This window comes from Telmatherina bonti (genome assembly GCF_933228915.1).
Source record: "Telmatherina bonti genome assembly, chromosome: 15".
Classification (NCBI taxonomy): Eukaryota; Metazoa; Chordata; class Actinopteri; order Atheriniformes; family Telmatherinidae; genus Telmatherina; species Telmatherina bonti.
The window spans coordinates 21852670-21871185 of NC_136613.1; the positions used below are offsets into that span (position 1 = coordinate 21852670).

At 40.8% G+C, this 18516-nt stretch overlaps 1 protein-coding gene across 1 annotated transcript in view; it reads right to left on the bottom strand.

Annotated features, from left to right (window-relative positions):
* Positions 1–1522: 1522 nt before the first annotated feature.
* myo10l3 (myosin X, like 3) overlaps positions 1523–18516 on the bottom strand; it is a 56630-nt gene continuing 39636 nt past the window's right edge. Inside the window, exons 19-41 of the mRNA XM_079254558.1 lie at positions 18000–18080; positions 16076–16200; positions 15010–15124; positions 12412–12518; positions 10709–11125; positions 10595–10625; positions 9733–10488; positions 8964–9087; positions 8429–8672; positions 8246–8341; positions 7960–8053; positions 7622–7677; positions 7373–7515; positions 7065–7259; positions 6709–6866; positions 6179–6302; positions 5426–5723; positions 5129–5336; positions 4876–5012; positions 4624–4747; positions 4075–4530; positions 3383–3574; positions 1523–3129 (exon numbers count right to left, since the gene is read on the bottom strand). Coding sequence (XP_079110684.1) covers positions 3025–3129; positions 3383–3574; positions 4075–4530; positions 4624–4747; positions 4876–5012; positions 5129–5336; positions 5426–5723; positions 6179–6302; positions 6709–6866; positions 7065–7259; positions 7373–7515; positions 7622–7677; positions 7960–8053; positions 8246–8341; positions 8429–8672; positions 8964–9087; positions 9733–10488; positions 10595–10625; positions 10709–11125; positions 12412–12518; positions 15010–15124; positions 16076–16200; positions 18000–18080 — 4386 coding nt within the window. The 3' untranslated portion in view covers positions 1523–3024. The remainder of the gene's footprint in view (positions 3130–3382; positions 3575–4074; positions 4531–4623; positions 4748–4875; positions 5013–5128; positions 5337–5425; positions 5724–6178; positions 6303–6708; positions 6867–7064; positions 7260–7372; positions 7516–7621; positions 7678–7959; positions 8054–8245; positions 8342–8428; positions 8673–8963; positions 9088–9732; positions 10489–10594; positions 10626–10708; positions 11126–12411; positions 12519–15009; positions 15125–16075; positions 16201–17999; positions 18081–18516) is intronic.

Consider the following 18516-nt stretch of genomic DNA (forward strand, 5'->3'; position numbering starts at 1 on the left):
ACTCTACTCAGTCAAAGTAACATCTGTCAGGATTGAACATGATGATTATACAATAAATACACAAAGGCAATATAAGTGGCACCAAGCATAGCAAATTTTTAATATTTAAAGAATAGATAAACATAAAGGTGGCCAGGTTGGGAAAAATCTAGATTTACATGAAACTTTCTTTACTTATTATTCAGACCACAAACCACTAAACTATGTGTTCATCTGGGAAATTGTGAAAAATCTGGGTTAAATTAAATGATTAATTTTTTTTAAAGTCAAAGCAGTTGAGCTTAGTTTTGGACAGGGGGCTTTCAAAGTAAGTGAGTAAGGCTAAAATCAGATAAAGCTGGGGGAAAAAAACAAACCACATTCACATTACCTTTTTTGCTAAGTTTAGCTAAATTCCTTTACACCTGTAAGATCCTTATAACATTGTTTAATTCCATTCACACCTGGAAAGTATAAGATGCCAGCTAAAACATCCAGACTCTAAAAATACACACTCCTCCATATAGTATTAGGTTCTCACTGAGGGAAAACAGTCAGAACCAATGTATAATATTTCAGCTATTCATTTTCTTCCTCTCTGAGACTCCTCTGAAACCCACCTGTCACAAATCAAGCCTCTCTTCAAGCTAATACTTTAGGAAATCTAAAAGAAAATGACCTTTTATCATATATTTAATGTTTTGCTAATTAATAATGATTATAGTTCCAAGTTATCAATGATATCTAAACAAAAGAGCATATTTATTCAACGACTTATTTGCTAGAACCTAAACAGATCAAATTTTGCATAAAGATGTAAACGGTTTTCATGCATACTGCTCTTTACAAAGTCTTACAAAGACAGGAGTGAAACGTAACTGTGGATGTATTTCTTGACATTTAAAACCAATAACCAGCAGTGAAATTGAGAAGGTAAATCCCGGATTTACTCTTAATTCATGTATGTATTTTTCTTTAAAAAATATTGCAGTTGCAGCTTTTTTGGTCTTTAGACATCATAAAACCAAAAAAGTAATAGTCACCAATGAGATGCATATTTTGCAATGAATGGTTTCTCGCAGACAAAAATAAAAGATTATACCAAGCGCCCTTTAAGACCCCTGCTACAGCACATAACCCTTGAGTGTGAAATAATTGTCTCAAGTAAAGTAATACTAAGAATTCAGACACACTTAAGCCTTCTACAAGTCTTGAGTAAGCTGAGTCAAAGCAAAGAAAATCATTGAATCAATTCCCTAATTTTTTCCCTAGAAAAAAGATGTACATATGGACACTTCGTCAAATTCCAACTTGGGTGTTTCAACAAACACTAATATAATTGCTTTATAATACATTGTGTGCCAATGTCTAACTCATCAACTGTCCCCAAATTTTTTTGTTAACAGTAGATATAATAAAGATGAGATCACAACAATGAGATTTTGAAATACAATAATTTATTAAAGCATTTTTAAATTCTGATATAAAACATTTTCAGATTTTTTTTTGTCTTCAAAACAATCAGAAATCTCATAAAGACAGTCATCATAAGTGGCAAGATCAGTCTCTGGTGTGGCCGCCGGCAGCTGACCAGAGTGACTAAATGAGAATGATTGGAGAGCGATGGAAGACAGTGTTGTAATATGAGGTAAATACTAAGCTCATTATGTTGAGATCTTATTCTAATTGTGAACTCTACTGGAAGTTGGTTGACATAGGCTCCATGTCTTCGTGTTTGTACTGACTTCATAGGAGGGAAACAATCTCCAGTCAGTGAGATGTTAACAGGAACTAAGGGCAACACACTTCAGTTGTTTTCTAACAGTCACAGAAGCTCAGAAGCACAGCACAAAATGGAGATAATCAAAAGCAAGTTATGGACATCCTGTCAATCTTTGAATCATGTTACTTTCTGTGTCACTAAATGCACAAACAAGTGAAAAAACTAACAAATCTGCATTCATGCATTTTAAGCAAAACATTCATTTCTCTGCAGTTACTCTCTCAAATCCTTTTTAAAAATAAATACCCCACCCTCACCTGGCTGCTCAGGTCACTATAAAACAACACACACATACACAAACTAAAGTCACAGATGCAGTGAAATGTTTTTGACATGCATTTTAAAACACACCAATAAACATTAGTTTTGGCTATTTCAAAAGAAACTCAGCTCAAAGTATTAGTTCTGGGACAGAAGCTCAAATATACTGATGGATTTTAATTATCAATACCTTAATGGAAACATTTAAATATGTTGAGGATTATCACATCAATTCTGCTTATTTGCTGCATTTTGTTGGTTTAGAAGAAATACTGGTATATGTCAGAGATGTGCTTTTGTGGCACATATCAAAGTAATCACATGTTAGTTATACTGTACTCCTGCAAGGCCACAGTCACTCTCCAAGTGACAATGTTTAAATAAGGCAAGATAAGGGACATTTTTATCCAATAAACCTGAGGGAATCTCCATCCAGGAGAACATTCATTACATTGGGCCACAATTTTTTTACAGACAAAAAGGAATAATAATTAAATAAAGGTGCCAACTCAGTCAGTGTGCATTTACCACTGCAAAACATTCATAAAAGTTATGTGAGATTTGAAGGGAATTTGTCAACTTTGGAAATTTAGGTGAATCCCATTTTAAATTGTGGTGACATAAAAGTTGCGCAAGTCCTCTCAGCTTTGTGCGAACATTAAAAGGAAGCGGTACCTGAATTTCTTTTCAAGTAACATGTTTGAAGCTGGTAGTTTAAGTCGGGTGAGCAAGGAGTATGTCTGGATACTGCATGGAGGGAAGCAAAACTCAGGATTCAGCTTCTTAAATGCTACCACATTTGCCAAAAGTAGTGAGGAATACACATTTCTGGCTCTGCCGAAAGTTTTCTTTCTGGATGGAGGTCATCTGAGTTGCCACATAGCTTGAGTCAAAATTTCTGTCTCACAGTCTCAGTTAAAGGAACTTGCATCTTTTCTCTCCGTGCGACTTATGGGTCAGGTGCCGAATGGCTGAGTAGATATTGTGTCCTCCCCAGTAAATCACCTGATCCAGTTGGTTCCGTAACTGGACACAGACTTCACACTGCAGCGTTTCTTCACAATCATGTTAATGTAGGCTTTCATAATCTTTGTGATCTCTCCAACCTGCCAAGATACAAATGAAAATTGCATTCAGCTGAGTTGCAGGTGTAAAAAACGAAGAAAGAAAAACGGACAGTTCTCCTTTAAAAGAAGTATTTACTCCTGTCGAGTGTCTATGACAAAAGGTTCACAACTAATTTTGTGGGTAATGTTATTACTCGGCACGAAGTAACTATTTTTTTCTATCTTATATAAAATATTACAAATGTAAAAAATATCTAAAAAACTATATATAAGACCAAAAAAACATAAGTACCTGTGGTGTCTCAAAGAACATCTCTCTCTCATCCACAGTTATCTTGTAGGTGCAAGGCTGTGGAGCACCAAAGAAGATGATGTGCTCATAAGGGAAGGTCTCCAAAGGCTTCGGCTCGCCTCTTTTGTAGACAGACACATTCTCAGCACTCACACTCAACCAAAGATCATGTGGGAATCCCCCCTCTTTGCACTGTAAACACACACATGACTTATCACAGGGTGATTCTCTACTTTTTATATGAAAACTGAAGTAGGTTGTTATTTTTGGATTCAAAACATCTTTAATAAACTGAGCATTGCCATTAAGGTAGTTTGAGAGACATGATTCTTCCAGCTGTGTTTTTTTTTTTTACTCTAAATTCAGTCTTTAGAAAAAATTAGGCTTTGACCAAATATCCTACTTTTAAGACCTGGTATGTGCTGTGGTATAAAGAGTAAAAACATGTATTTAGATCATGTATAACAGGGTTTACCAACTCTGATCCTGAAGGGTTACTGTAACTTTCATCTCATGTTCAAAATGTAGCAACATGTTTTTTAAAGTCACATTCATGAATTCAACAGTCAGAAAAAAAGGCAGGGCTTCTACTGGATTAGTGCTGGGATGAATAAATTAGTAATATATAAAAATAAGTTAGTATTGGTGACAATGAAAGCTGATTGAAATCCTGATTAAATGTGTAAATGTACCTCAACATCAAACAATGTGGATCCGTATCCAGGCCATTCCTTGATGATGGTCATGTATTTGAGCATGGCCTGGTGCTGGTCCAGACCTTTGAGGTGAGACCACTTCCCCATGATGCTTGCCCGGGTGGCAGACATCTCCTCCTTTATCCACATCTCCAGCATCTGCTCTTCCTCCATGCGCTGCTTCTTCATTGAGCCTGTCTTCAGCCCCCTGCGTAGCGTATTGTCCAAAAAGCTGGTTCGCCGACGCTCGAGGGTTTGACCTGATGCCGAGGCCCCGCCCACCTTGGTAAACTGTAGGATGCGACTGCGCAAACGGCCCACAGGATAAACGCTTTCTAGGCTCCATGTGATGCGCACTTTGTCTCCATACAGGAACTGCAGACGCAGAGCTGCAAGGTGCTGCAGGGTCTCTTCACGTGCAGGGAAGTGGCCCTGGGTCAAACTCTCATGGGCCTGACGAAAAAACAAGAAAAAAATCAAACATTAAAGCTAACTGTATTTGTGACCATAGGGTCAGTAAAACAGAACATGATCATGGAAATATACCTGCTCAAACATGAATGCAAACTCCACCCCTTCCTTTGGCATGCTTTCCACATCCAAGAAACAGTAGAGTTTAAAGTAGAGTTTCCATTGGCCTTCATCCTGAGCTTCTTCACTGCCAACCAGTCTGGTAAGGAAAGCCATAAATCTGTCATTTACATGTCTTGTTTTTGTGTTGAAATCATAACCGAGGTCAGACTTTAGAAAAATCCGACAGATAAAAATGCTATTCAGATAAGTACAATTCAAAGATACCTTTCAAACTTTGCCAGAACATCAGCCACAAGCACCCTGCTTTCCACAGCTTTGTCAACGGTATTGTTGTGCTCAAAGAGCGCAAACATGTTCCTGCTGTCCTCCATAGCCAAACCTCTGATCAATTTCTCTACCACCTGAACAAAATGAGACAGAGTTCAAACCAAATAGCTTTTACTTATTTAATAGACTTTTTGTTTTACAATACAAAAAAACTGAAAACAGATCATACATGGGAGAACAGCTCACTTACCTCTCCGGCAGTTGTGTGAGAGTTAATGGAGATCTTGCAGGAGCCCCCTCCATGGCAGTAGACTGTAGTGGTCATTTCCTGTCTGGTAAGCAGTGCCACGATTTCTTCTTGGGAAGGAACAAACTCCCTGCTTTTGGTCTTCTTAAGAGACTCTCCAATGAAATGAGCAAACATTTCAATTTCTGTTCCAGGAAATAGCTCCTTAATCCTGACAGAAACCCAGAGACGCAGCAACAGAAAATGTCAGTTTTTCAAGACTCCATTGCTGTGATGTGATGTGTCAAAACACGTACATACCTTTTCAGGTGAAACTTGAGGTAGCGCAGGATGCCTCGGCTGGGCAGGAAGGTGCAGCTCATGCAGGTCAGGAGATGCCAGTGGGCGCGATTAGCAGGACTATTCGGGCGTGGCACATGATTGGTTTGTTTGATTAGCTGACAGTACACTTCATCTCTCAGTGGCCTCAGGTCTTGACACGTCTGCAGGATTCCCTGGATTATTGGCACGGGGTCTGAGAGAGCCTCCATCTCCTGCAGTGAGTTGAAAATCTTCACAGCCTCATCCTGCAAGCTGGTATAACCCTTTTCCTTTTGCACTGAGAGACATAGACAGGGGTAAAATTCATATTAACACCATATACTCACTTGCCCCAAGAAAGTAGTTGAATTAAACTAAAGTGCTTTCCACTGATACAACTCATACAATCATGATAGAGCCACACAGCTTGTAATCACATACAGCTAGAAAGCAAGTATCTAGGATAGTAATGCATTCATCTGCATGTCTGAAGAGTTCAGATGTTAAATTTGACCGCCTGCAATCCAGACCTCTCATGCATTATCTAACACAATGTATGAAAAATAAGTTCCCTGAGTGTAGTTTTCAAAAGAAAACAACAAACTGTTCTAGCGTTGGCATTTGATGTATGCCATTAGAGTATTTCAATTAAATAGAAGAAATTAAACACTTGATTTTATCATTTTGTGCCTGCAATCAGCAAACGGATTATTAGCAATGCTTGATATGGTAGATTTATGCCAGAGTACTCACAAGGTACGCTGACATCTCCATAAGGCAGAGGTAGAAGAGGGGAGTGCAAAGGATGCTGGGTATATCGCAGAATGGGGTTCCTCCAGTATGTCTGCTCCACAGCCTCCACATTTAAACTACTTTCCTGGACACATGAGCACACACACAAAAGACAGAATTAGTATCAGAGTCTTTATTTATAGTTTGTTTCTTAAGCAAGAATATCAGGAAAGAAGAAGCAGCACAACAGCAATATTATAAAAACACTGTCTCAATGTAGTAAATCCAAAGAAATGGCTGAATGCACAGTGAAAGAAAAGAAAAAAAAAGCAATTAAGATCACAGCACGCAGTGCAAGTACCTCACTTCACTACAGTGTGTGTCCCTGCCAAAGGTTTGCATGACAAGTAAATAGTAATAATAATACAAATCAATGCCTTTATGTTAATAAAATGTTTAGTGTAATTATTTATTACACGCAGGCTTAATTAAGCTTAACAACAAACTGATGACACAAAACATTTGCAATAATAATAAATGAATATCCATACCTTGATGTCCCTGATGAGTTGCTGTGTTGGTGTCTCAATGGGAACCTTGCTGTCTATTGCTCCCTGTATGGCATTGGCCCAACGCATGGCTTCATTCAGCATTTTGGTATAAAGTCGGTAGGAATGTTTACGCCCATGCACTATGATATTCCAGTAACCTGGGCAAAAAGCAAAGAAGGCAGAAGATAAATCCCATAAACCTGAATATTCATTGAGAAATACTTCTCTCTGCAGATGTCACAGCGGATACTGCAAAGTGTGAACACATCCTACACATTAACAAGCATGTATAGATCAAGTTGACTGTGAATATTGTTAAACTTTTTTTCATGCATTTTTTTTTTTTTTAAACTGACCAGTGTCCTTGAAGATTTTCTCATCAGGCTGCACCACAGAGCAGAGGCTGTTGAGGACCAGTGTTCCCAGTTTAGTTGCGCTACGCTCTGATGACTTATAATAATCGAGGGAGTTGGTGGTGAGAACAAACCAGCGCTTCTTCAGCTTTAGAGAAGTGCTCTTGGATCCTGACTTCATCTCTTTATGTAGCCAGCCTGTGGATAAAAAGCTTGTCCTACTTAATTCATATTCAGATGTAAAAATGACACACATGCTAGTAAAATAATATATTTATAATCAACTATGCAGAGCTGAGATTGCGTGTGACCTCTGACTAGAAACTCCTGTCCATCAACCCTTGTGTCTCCCTTCGATTTTTGCAACAGGCCTATCCAGTGGTGCATCTCCTCTGGTGTGTCTGTGTTGCAGTGGATAACTCGGTTGGCCGTGATGATCACAAATGAGTTTGGTCTGGAAAAAAACAAACTATCACCTTGCTTCTTTGCTCATATGCATCATGTTAGATAACAGTGTATGTAAAAATGACAGTGCTTTGGTTTAAGGGACATTTCCTTACCTGTCTGGGTTGTCTGATGCACAAACAGAATCAATCAAGCCAACATCTAGTGTGCCCTAAGCAGTAAAGGAAAAAAAGTTAGGAATAACTGCAAGATGTGTTTAGCAGATGGTTGATGCAATTATGTGTGTTTGGTATTACGAGCTGACAGTGAGCCATAAAAGAAAAAAATGCAGTCAAGAGAGATAAAAGTCTGCACAGTTAAAAGAAGCTGGAGATTCTTAAGGTTAAATTACTTAAATTACTATAACATCCAAAACTGGACCACTTCTTCACTACTGCAGTAAAATGGAGCCGAGGCTGGGGCCAAGGCAGCAGAGAGGTAGAACCACACTAACCACTGCATTCTTTGGGTTGGCCTGTTCGTGGTGCATCTCCATGAGCTGCTCCGGGCTGGCGCTGTGGACCCGACTCAGCACATTGAACCAACCACTGAATGGGTCAGAGGCAGTTCAGAAAGTCCAAGTCAGCAAACATGTAATTGAAAATTACACCATGAAGTTCCTCTGACAACCACAAGGGGGAACTTCATTCCTACACATCACCCTTTCAGTGAGACGATGACCAAGTAAAACACTACTTGCAGGACGGGTAAATGGTACAGAATATGTGGGTATAATGTACCTGGCATCTTCGGGGGACTCGGCATAGATGTGGTAGGTCCTTTCATCTGTGACAATGTTCAGGGCATTTTCCTTCTCGTGGTTGTCCACAATCTCCCTGCAAAAAGACCCACCACAACACTGTAAATGGACCATTCAATTAAAACTTAGTTTAGTTTAATGAACAGAAGGTAAGTTGACTTACTTGGCGGCGCGAATATCGATGGTTCCTTTCAGCTTCTCTTCGCTGTCGTTCTCAAAGTACATGAGCTTTGATTCGCGTAGAACAAACCAGCGCATTTTCCAGTTGCGTCGAGACAAAGTGGACATTCCTCCTCCTTTCTTGTAAAGCCAGCCAGATTTCAGGGAATCTTGTTTTGCCCGGAACCACATGAAGGTTTCATCTTTGAGCACACACCAGCGGCGACGCCACGGGATCATCAGGCCACCTGAGATAAGTAGAGGTGTGCAGAACGAAAATAGGAAAAATGTAATTTACTTTATTTTAAAAGGGAAATTTTAAATAGGAGTGAGATATTAAAAATGGAACACCATTAAAGCCATTAATAAAGACTGCAAAATCATACATTCTCTGGTAAGAAAACAATCAAACATATGCTGTACAAAATAAGCTCAAGAACAGCAACAGAGTTTAAAAAAAGCTGAAGGTAGAAGCTGTACTCAGTTGTGCATTAATCATTTGCATGCCCGCTGGGCAGTGATTTAGTACAGCTACTCACTCTTCATGTAGAGGTAGCCATGGAAATATGGAGGCCCGCTCCCATTGAGCAGAGTCACTCTGCCATTAGAAACTTCCTCATCTGTGTCCACGTAGCAGTCATTCTCCTCGTCACTGTCAATAAACTAAAAAAAAAAAAAAAAAAAAAAAAAAAACGGCATTAAGATGATCTTAAGTTGGAAATTTTTGGTGGTGGTTTGGTTGAACAACCAGTGTAACATACCCTTACTAAAATCTGTACAATTTTGCATTTACGGTGGCCAAATCCTGTCGGATCCCATGACAAACGTCTTTAGAAGTATTCCATGCACAATAACATCAACTCATTTGCACATCTTTCCTAATATGCAGCATGAGGATTCAGAAGCTCACACGCAGAGCCAAATTAAATAAACAGCGAGTGCGACATGAAGTAAGACTTGTGATAATGCTTATTGTAACCGACTATGCAGTCGAGCACTTTCTTGAGGCAAAGTGTGGAAAGGTGGGACAGTATACAGAGGAAATTTAGTAAAGTTGTGTTTGAACAATAGATTCTTAATGTTTCTAGTGTTGATGTAGGTTGAATATTAAGAAGACAGTTTTCTAAAAGTTTTGTAAACTTTACAAAAATTTTTAGTAAACATGACTACAATTCTTCAAGGAAATTTCCTCTCGTGATAACTTCTGCTTTTCCTGGACATCAGATGCAACTCTAAAAAAAAATCCTCATTTGGACTGTATTATCAGATCAGCTTAATGAAACGACAGCATTATTTGTTATTTCTCACCGAATCTGAGCTGCCTCTGAAGGAGTCCAGGCTGTTCTGGGTGCAGGAGGATCTCCCAAGCACCTCTTCATCTGTGACATGGCCGTCATTTGTGCTAGCACCAGAGCTCCCATGAGCCTCCTCAAATTCTTCCTGGTCATAGTCAGATTCTGCATCTGGCAGGTTTGTGTGGGATGACTCCTCTGTCAAAGGCTCAAAGTCTGATGCTCTGCTGGTTCCCAGGCATGGTTGCCTTTCTCCATTAGTTACTATCGAATGAGGAGGATGATTGAGTCCATTCGGACAAGCACCTGAGGAGGAAGAGACCACAAGTCCTTCTGCAAAGGGAGGTGGAGGAGGGGGCATACTTTGAAACACTTCCTTGTCTAGAGGAACTGCTGCCGGGGGAGGTAAGTCAGGTAAAGGAATGCACTCATCATCTGCGTGGAAGCCCTCATCCACTTCCTCCTCAGCTAGCGGAGCTGTAGATTCTGATGGATCATGGAGGTTCTCCTCACTTGAAAGTGAGGGCTCTAAACCACCAAAGTCCAGCAGCTCCAGGAACTCTGTAGCCATGCGGGAAGCTTCCTTCTCCAGTCTGTAGATCTCAGCATCCCTCATCTGCCGGAGCTCTTCATGGGAGAAGTCTCCGAGGAGGGACACACCATCCTCCTGCTGCTTCTGCAGACGCTCAATCTCTCTCTCGAGCCGCAAGATCTCCTCCATCTGACGGCTCTCCTCCTCCGAAGTGTGGCTTTTTGACCGAGTGTGTGCATTCTGTTGACAGGAGAAAAAGCTAAACTTAAAGCTGCTATATTCATAGATTACGTTTTATTTAATATGAACGGCTTCTTATAGACAGCAGAAAAGTCAGGTGGGTTACCTGCTGGCAAGCGCCATTCACCAGTGAGTTCCTGAAGAAAAAGATATTGAACCATTAGAAAAGAAAGTGGGAAAAGTCATGTGACATGCAGCAAATCCCACAAGCTTAGTATACCTCATTTTGTCCCCTTCAGCAACCAGTTTCTTCTCTTCCTCTCTGTTTCTAATCAGTCTCTGCTCCTCCTCTTTTGCTCTCTTTCTCAACTCCTCATCCATTAATCTTCGTTTCTCCTCCTCCTCCTCTTCTTCCTTCTTTCTCATCTCCTCCTGTTGCTTCCTCTCCTCCATCCTCCTCCTCTCCTCCTCTACTCGCTTCCTTTCCTCCTCCTCTCTCTTCTTCCTCTCCTCTTCTTCTCGCTTCTGCTTCTCCTCCTTGAGCTGGAGGTAGAGGGATCGGGCAAGCTGGCCTCTGCGATGCTTCTGCAGGATGATGGTGGCCGAGCGCAGACGCAGGAAGACGCGTCTCCAAAAGTGAGCGCGATAGTTCTTCTGGATGGTGACAACGCTGGACAAAACCCTCCTGTATTGCTTCCTGATGGGGAAAGAATTAAACATTTACTGTCAGAGCATTTGGTGACATCAAACATATTTGTTGAGCTGCACAGCTTCATGTGGGCTCCTCATTACGAAGCCTGGCATTCTATTTAACTTAACATTGGTTTAAAAAGAAAAGTGTAGACTGTAAACTGTGCGGTGTTTAGAGTCTGATGCCGTTTCATTGTGGCGGTGTGGGCTGCAGTGTTTAGCCTTGTGACTAAGCCCCAACACCCACACACAGCAAATGCATTGAATACACACGCATATACACATGCACGGGTGCAAACACACGTGACTTTCAAGAGACCACACACATTGCTCTGACTCTCTGACCCTTCGCCCAACCTAGTCTCCACAATAATCACCGAATGGGCTTTGACTGGTCTCAGGACAGGCTCTGAACAGAGATAATGTTACATGTAATAATACAAAGGCTTTACTTGTGTCTTCAGGGAACTTCCCAAGGCTCTGTCTTCAGTATGAATGACTAGGAAGGGAAGGACACCCACAACCTGAACACTGTCATCAGGTCCATTATGGTATCCCAATGGAGCTTTACAGAGAACTGTATGTAATCTTATATACGACTGCATGCAGGTGGAGTACAGTTAGATTAAATGCCTGTGGGTGTCTCCATGTGCAGATGCTTATGGCACCACTGTGATGAATATCCTGTCTGGCAGGCAGAGGGGAGACAGAAAACTTTTTGCTTAGGCTGAAAAGACAGATTTATTCACTATGAAGCAATAAATAAAAGCCTTGTTTAAGATCTCAGATAACTGGCTCTAAAAGTACAGTAAGAACTCTAGTAGTCTCAACTACTATTTAGGTCCAAGATATTTTGAACTTGCACGAATAAACCAGAAAAATAAAATCCAACAGGAGAGTCCAAAGAGTGAAAAGTCATCTATAAAATAGTCATCAGTGACTGAATGTACCCCTTTTTGTATTCTGCTTCAGTATTTATAATTTATCACATTTGTCTACGATATTCTAGTGCGCAAGAACTTCATGATGAGGGGGACATATTTTATGTTCTCTAATTGAAAAGAATTTATGATTTGAAAAAGACTTTGCTGCACAGTATTTAAAGACTGACCCACGTGCAACTCATCCAGTCTAATGCACAAACGGGGGGAAAAGATAAACAAATGCGCGAAGGCATGCACAAATGCAGATAATCCACCGTCCTGTGTACATGCAAGCTCTTCCACAAAACAAACACTGACAACTGTCACTGCCACTCAACCAACCACCCCTCCTCCACACTCCCCCACTCACCTTGCCACATAGCTGAGGATGTGGGCGCGGATCACCATACCGGCCCTGCGCCGCACCTCTTCCCTCTCTTTCTCCAGCCTTTGCTCCAAGGCCTCCTTTAGGAACACCTGCGGGTTGAACAGCGCCACGGCCAACAAGGAGTTACACAGAAAGCACAGAGAAGGAGGTTGGGGGGGGTGGGGGGGAGACGACAGACAGGATGGGTTAGTTCCTCCTCTTGGTTTGGCTGTAAAAAAAAAGGGCCCACAGAAATGTGAAGGGTCCCTGTTGTCTGCTGGCAGCACTCTGTGCCCACTGCAGAGGAAGCAGCTGAGGCTAGCAGGCTAGTTGTTCTCCCTGACTGCAGAGCAGAAGTAAGGGGACAACTGGCACCGAAACTGCTGTGTTGCTGCTAATGCTGCTGCTGCAGAGCCTCATTGTGTCCAGGCGTTCTTCCTGAGCCTTTCCTTTCTGCTGCTGCTGCTGCTGCTGCTGCAGCATTGATAGCGCAACTAACATGCACAGGCAGAAAGGCACAGAGAGAGTGAAGGGGAAAGGCAAAGAGAGGAGTGATGAAGGGTTGAGGGGGAGGGATGGTGGCTGGTGTCCAGATAGAAAGCCACACCCCTCCTTGCTTTTATGAAGGAAAGAGAAAGAGTTTAGTTAACCCTTCCCTCGCTCCTGGAAAATTATTTCAACACTGGCAGCGTTTAAGTAGCGAACGTAACAGTCTGCAACTTCTTGTGAATTTAAATGCCTATACCAATAAATATTAAATAAAATCTAATTTAGCTTGTTTGGCAGCCAGATAGTGCACAAATCTGTTGCTCTAGCTCTTATGAAGGGTAACACCCTTGAGTATAAGAAGTGTGTGTGTTTGTGTCCCAGATGTTTCACTTATCAAAGGATCCCACAGCTGCAGCCCTGCCTGTGTCTGTAAAGTCTGTGAGAGGAGGAAGCTTCCTCTTCGTCCACATCCTTCCCTGGTCTGTAAAACAAATGGCTCAAAAACACACACAATCCATGAAACATCACCCAAGCCCATAATTCTAGGCACACACTTCCCGTGCACACAATCAGCGCGTATATAATTACACACAGATTGTTTCACCAAAGGAAATGTAGCCCCTTCTCTGAGTCTCAGCCCCCTTCCCACAACCCACACTACATTACCCAAAACCCAAAAATAATGTGCTGCCATCAAAAACATAAGTTTGTCCACAGAACAGGACATTTATGGCCTTGATGTGTGTGAAAAACTAGCCCTTCTCTTTCAGTGAACACACCAAAGATCAGGGTGCTGATCCTGGAAGCAGGTTTTACTCAAACCGTAATTCCAGATATGATTACATGTGTAAGAAATTTAATACACAATGCCATGTGCACATTAGTGGTTGTGCACCAGTTAAGCATTCGAAGTGAACTGTTAATGTCGCTCACATTAAACATTTTTGTCTTAATGTACATGTCGGCATACCATGTGTGCAGCTGACAGTGTTCACAGCATGGCAGCCAAATATATAACAACAAAACAGTGTCCAAAAGGGAACCAGTAAGTCTGAAAAGTCTCAGCCACACAGGAACCACAATTAAGAGCAGGAAGGAATAGGAAGTCAAATGTGGACTTGGCATACTTCAAAAGAACTCCTTAAAACTTATTTTATTCATATTGTCTACATCGGCTTCATAAAGGGTAAAATTATTAAAAGTTTATCATGTAGTTTAAAGGGGCCGATGATTGTAGATCATTATGAACTCGTACCTTTACATTTTCTCACAAGAGATGCGAACCTTCTCTAACTTCTACCCCACACAGACATGTCAGACGCCGCTCTCCAGGAGAGTAGTTTGTTAACTGAATAGCAAAGTGAGTGTGGAGACCCCAACACTTTTCCAGCTAAGATAAGACTGGATTACTGTAAACTCCCAACACTGTGTCACAATTACAGTAACAGTCAGGATTTTTGGAAGCCAGGCGGTTGTCAACAAGAGACCGGTAGTTTGACCGCAACCAGTCAGACCATACTTTGGGACATGACTCACAGCAACTGTGGTACACATTAACAACTTCAGGATGATGGCAGCTCAACTTCTCAAGAAATCTTTGGTCACAGAAGATTTCACATTAATTTAACTCTTTTGATGGGCCATATTTGTGAAACTGGATAAAAATTTTTTTTTTTAAAAATTAGTATTAATATTGTTACTATTATTCTTATACTTACTGTGTTTGTGGAGATTGTTGTCAAAAGCATGATAGTGACTTGCTGCTTTGCTGCTGTGTTAGTTTAAATTATAGGCATTCCCACCAATAGCTTTCAATTTTATCCTACCTAAGTGTGTGTGCTGTTCATGTAGTCACATTATGGCTACTCAGCTTTCATTCATGGCACCTAAAAGGCTAAAAATGTTAAGGTTTAGAATAATTTTCTTTGCTAAAGCAAAGGATAAGACAAAACTTTTAGCTAAAAGTTATTGCGGTACTGGGGCAGTGTTTATGGTTACTGAAAGAACCCAGGGCATGAATCAACTGCAAGTCACTCCAAAGTGACAATAACAAGCCTGGGCATGTGCATGAGAGACTTGGTGGATTTATGTATATGTGTGTGTGTGTTGCACCTTTGTCTTCCCCAGCTGCCACTCTGTCTTGGCTTTGTCGTGAAGCATAAGCAGCTCTAAACAACACTGTTTCTCATCTTCAAAGTGGATTTTGTTTTTCAGAATCATCTGGTACCTGTGAACACACGGCACAAACTGTCAGGACCACTTGGTGATTGGTTTGTTTAGATTTCTGCCACAAAAACCAACCACTCCTTGAAGTATAGGCGTGTTTATCGTAGCTGCTCAATTAGAGTAAAAAAAGCAGTATCACGTTTTATTTTAGTTAATATTAATTTAAGAATTATTTAACTAGGTTACTCACTGACAATAACACAGATAAACTTAACTTATTTTTCATTAGTTAACCATCTTGAAATAGTCCCTTTTTTGTAACTTTAAATATAATTTGATGGGGGAAAAAAAAGAAATAAAAAATTATTTAAATCTGCTACAACCTCGCAGAGGATTATTTTGACACCATTTCAGGGACAAGGTGTCCTGGATTTATAATACAAGTCAAATGAGGACCTCAATACAAAAAGGAATGCAGTAAATAATCAGTTTATATTGATTATCTTGTTTTCATTACAAATGGAGGCCAAAACAGTAACTGTTAGCACAATCTAATTTATCTATTAGGCTCCTGGCCTTTAATCCTTTTCTACCCTTCCTCTACAAGCTTCTACCTGAAAGGAAATTCATCCAGCAAACGCTCTGTCACTGTAGGACCAAACAAGAAAACTGTTGGGCTCTTTATAGAAGGTAGGTATCATCAGTCTATCGCCATGCAAGAATGAGAGTAGAAAGTCTCCCTGAAAATTTTTAAAACTCAATCTAACTAAAAAGTGAAATATAACTGGTTAAACTAAAACTAAAACTCAGCTTTTTGTCACAGAAAGTAAAGAGGAAAAGAAAACACAACCTCATGTAGAGTCACAGTTACCTTCTGCAGCCTATTCAGTGATTCAGTGTCACATAAAAACCTTAAAAAACAGCATTGTTTGAATTCTAAATTCAACAGGACATAAACAGAGAGGGGAAAATGTTATCCCCGCAGCTTTCACGTGTGGATGTATTTTCTGACCGGCCATGGAAGTCCTTGAAGGTTCTGCGTACGGGGAATCCAGCCTTGCGAATCTTCACAGTTTCCAGCATCCCAGAATATCTGAGCTGGTTCAGGACAACATCAGGATCAAACTGATTGGCCTTCTGTTGACAAATAAAAAAAACAAGCAGACATTTTTATTCCTCCCAAATAATAGCAACAATAAAAACTTAGCTTTCCTAACACCTGATAATGTCATTGTTCTTGCAGCAGCTGTGCTCTAAAGTAGCACAACTGGCATCTACAATGTGCAAGTAGGCAATATAATCATCCGTACCGCACTTAGTGGAACACAGTTAAGTACCGAAACAGTCTCAGTGCCGAGTTGAGTTAACTTAAAGTAAAAAGTAAATTACTACAGCGAGCTATATCATTTTACTCTAATAATCAGTTTGCTAAAAGGAAAACAAACACCATCGGTGAAACTTGAACAGTGTTAAGCAAGACCTTGCCAGCCTGGGCAGCCTTCATTCCAGAAAGACTCAGCTGCATTGTTCAAAGCTCTGCGTTACCAATAATCCTAAGGCCTTCTTATTGGAGACGAATTTTGTGTCTGCCGCCTCACTACACGGCGGGCTGCCTCACACAGGTCCACATGAAAGCCATTTGTCACACAGACGACACACAGAGCTGGATAAGCCTTGCACAAGACCACTGCATTCCTCTATGTGTCAATGTAATTACAGGCTAATGCTACTATGCATGGAAACTTGCACGCTTGCATGTGCTCATGTTCATGATTAAACACACACATAAATGTGCAGCGCTCTGAGCTCTGAACTCTGCTCTTTAGCAGAGGATTTAGGCAGCTAAAAAAGCAATGACATGCTGATTTGTTTGAGTGAAAAACAGGCTGACCCATCCCTCAGTGACATTCATTCCAAGAAAAGTAGGCACATGTAAATCAAACAGAATCGCTGTCTGTGTGTATTTGCATACATGTCAGATGACTGTGCATGCCATCCTGTCATACTGCAGGATTAACAGATGCACGGCCTGTTCAATCTCGACCAGCTGAAACCAGGTGAGTAAATGTGAAACAGGGCCAATGAGGGACAGATGAGAGAAGAAGGCAGAGTAGAAGGAGGTAGGTGGAGATAAAGGAAGCAATAGGACAGCAGTGAACGATAGCAAGTAAGGCAGAAGGTGTGGAATGATGCAGGGAGGTAAGGAGCTTAGAGAAAAGGACAGTTATCACGCTGTGTATGATAAATACATAACTAATGGGAATGCTGCTGCAGCCATTCACAGAAAATAAAGTAACCCTTGAACTATCATACCCTTAGCTGCTGTTGTTTATTTTTAAGGATTTGCACCGCTGTGAAAAACAGTAATAGATACCTTGTAAATAAATGTCCGCTAAATGCACCACAGCCAAAGCATGGCGGTCTCATCTCAGCATTCCACTGATGCAGCAAGATCAGTGGAGCATCGGCTGAGCCACCGCAGCTGGAGAAGCCAGCAGTGACCTTTGGCTTCTGGTAAAGCAGCCAAAGTAGTAGGAATGTGCTGGTACGCAACTTTTTCTTTTGAGAAATTACAACAGGAGCCACAGCGCTGAAGTAGGAGGTGAAGACGGGTTTATTAGTGATGCATGTTTACATTAAAACCAAACAATAGTTACTTTTCAGTGTGGGTCTTTTATATGACATTGGGGTAATGAATGTCACTCCACTGTAACTTCTAGTTGGAATCATAAGAACATGGAAATGGTACAACTAAATATTAGCTCTGAGCAGTGAGAGCCGTGAATAGCACCAAGGAGGCTTAACTTTGCAGGCGCTGACCTTGACAAGACCTGGCAGGATTTCAGACTTTTTAAAAATTTTTTTATCAGTGTGTGTGTGGGTGGGTGCGTGCGCATGCGTGTGTATGTGTGTGCAATGAAATTTGCATGACTTACCTTGTCCATGTTTGGCTTGATGCAGCGTACAAAAAAGGGGTTTGAGGCACTTAGTGTGGCCATCAGGGAATGGAGAGAATCCTAAAACACATTATCCACAAGAGGGTAAAGAACCAAACACCAGGGCAGCCAAACACATTCATTTATTTCCATGTGTTTTATCTTACTGTAATGTTTACTCTTTTTTAAGGAGCTTTGTATACATTGTGTTTCAGATTAATCTTAAGGGTTTTTTTTTCCCCAATCTACACACAGTGCTTTATTATTGTAAAGCAAAACACATTTCTTAGAGTTTTTACAACTTTGTTAAAAATAAAAGACTGAAATGTCCATTTACATAATTACTCAGACCCTTCGTGTTTTACATAATTCCTCAGCAGAAAAAAACCCCTGAACTTTTCTTGGGCAGACTCTACATGCTTGGCACACCTTTCGTTGGAACAGTCTCTCATTCTTCTTGGCAGAAAGAGCAAAGCTCAACCAGGTTGATGAGGATTATCTGTATACAGCCATCTTT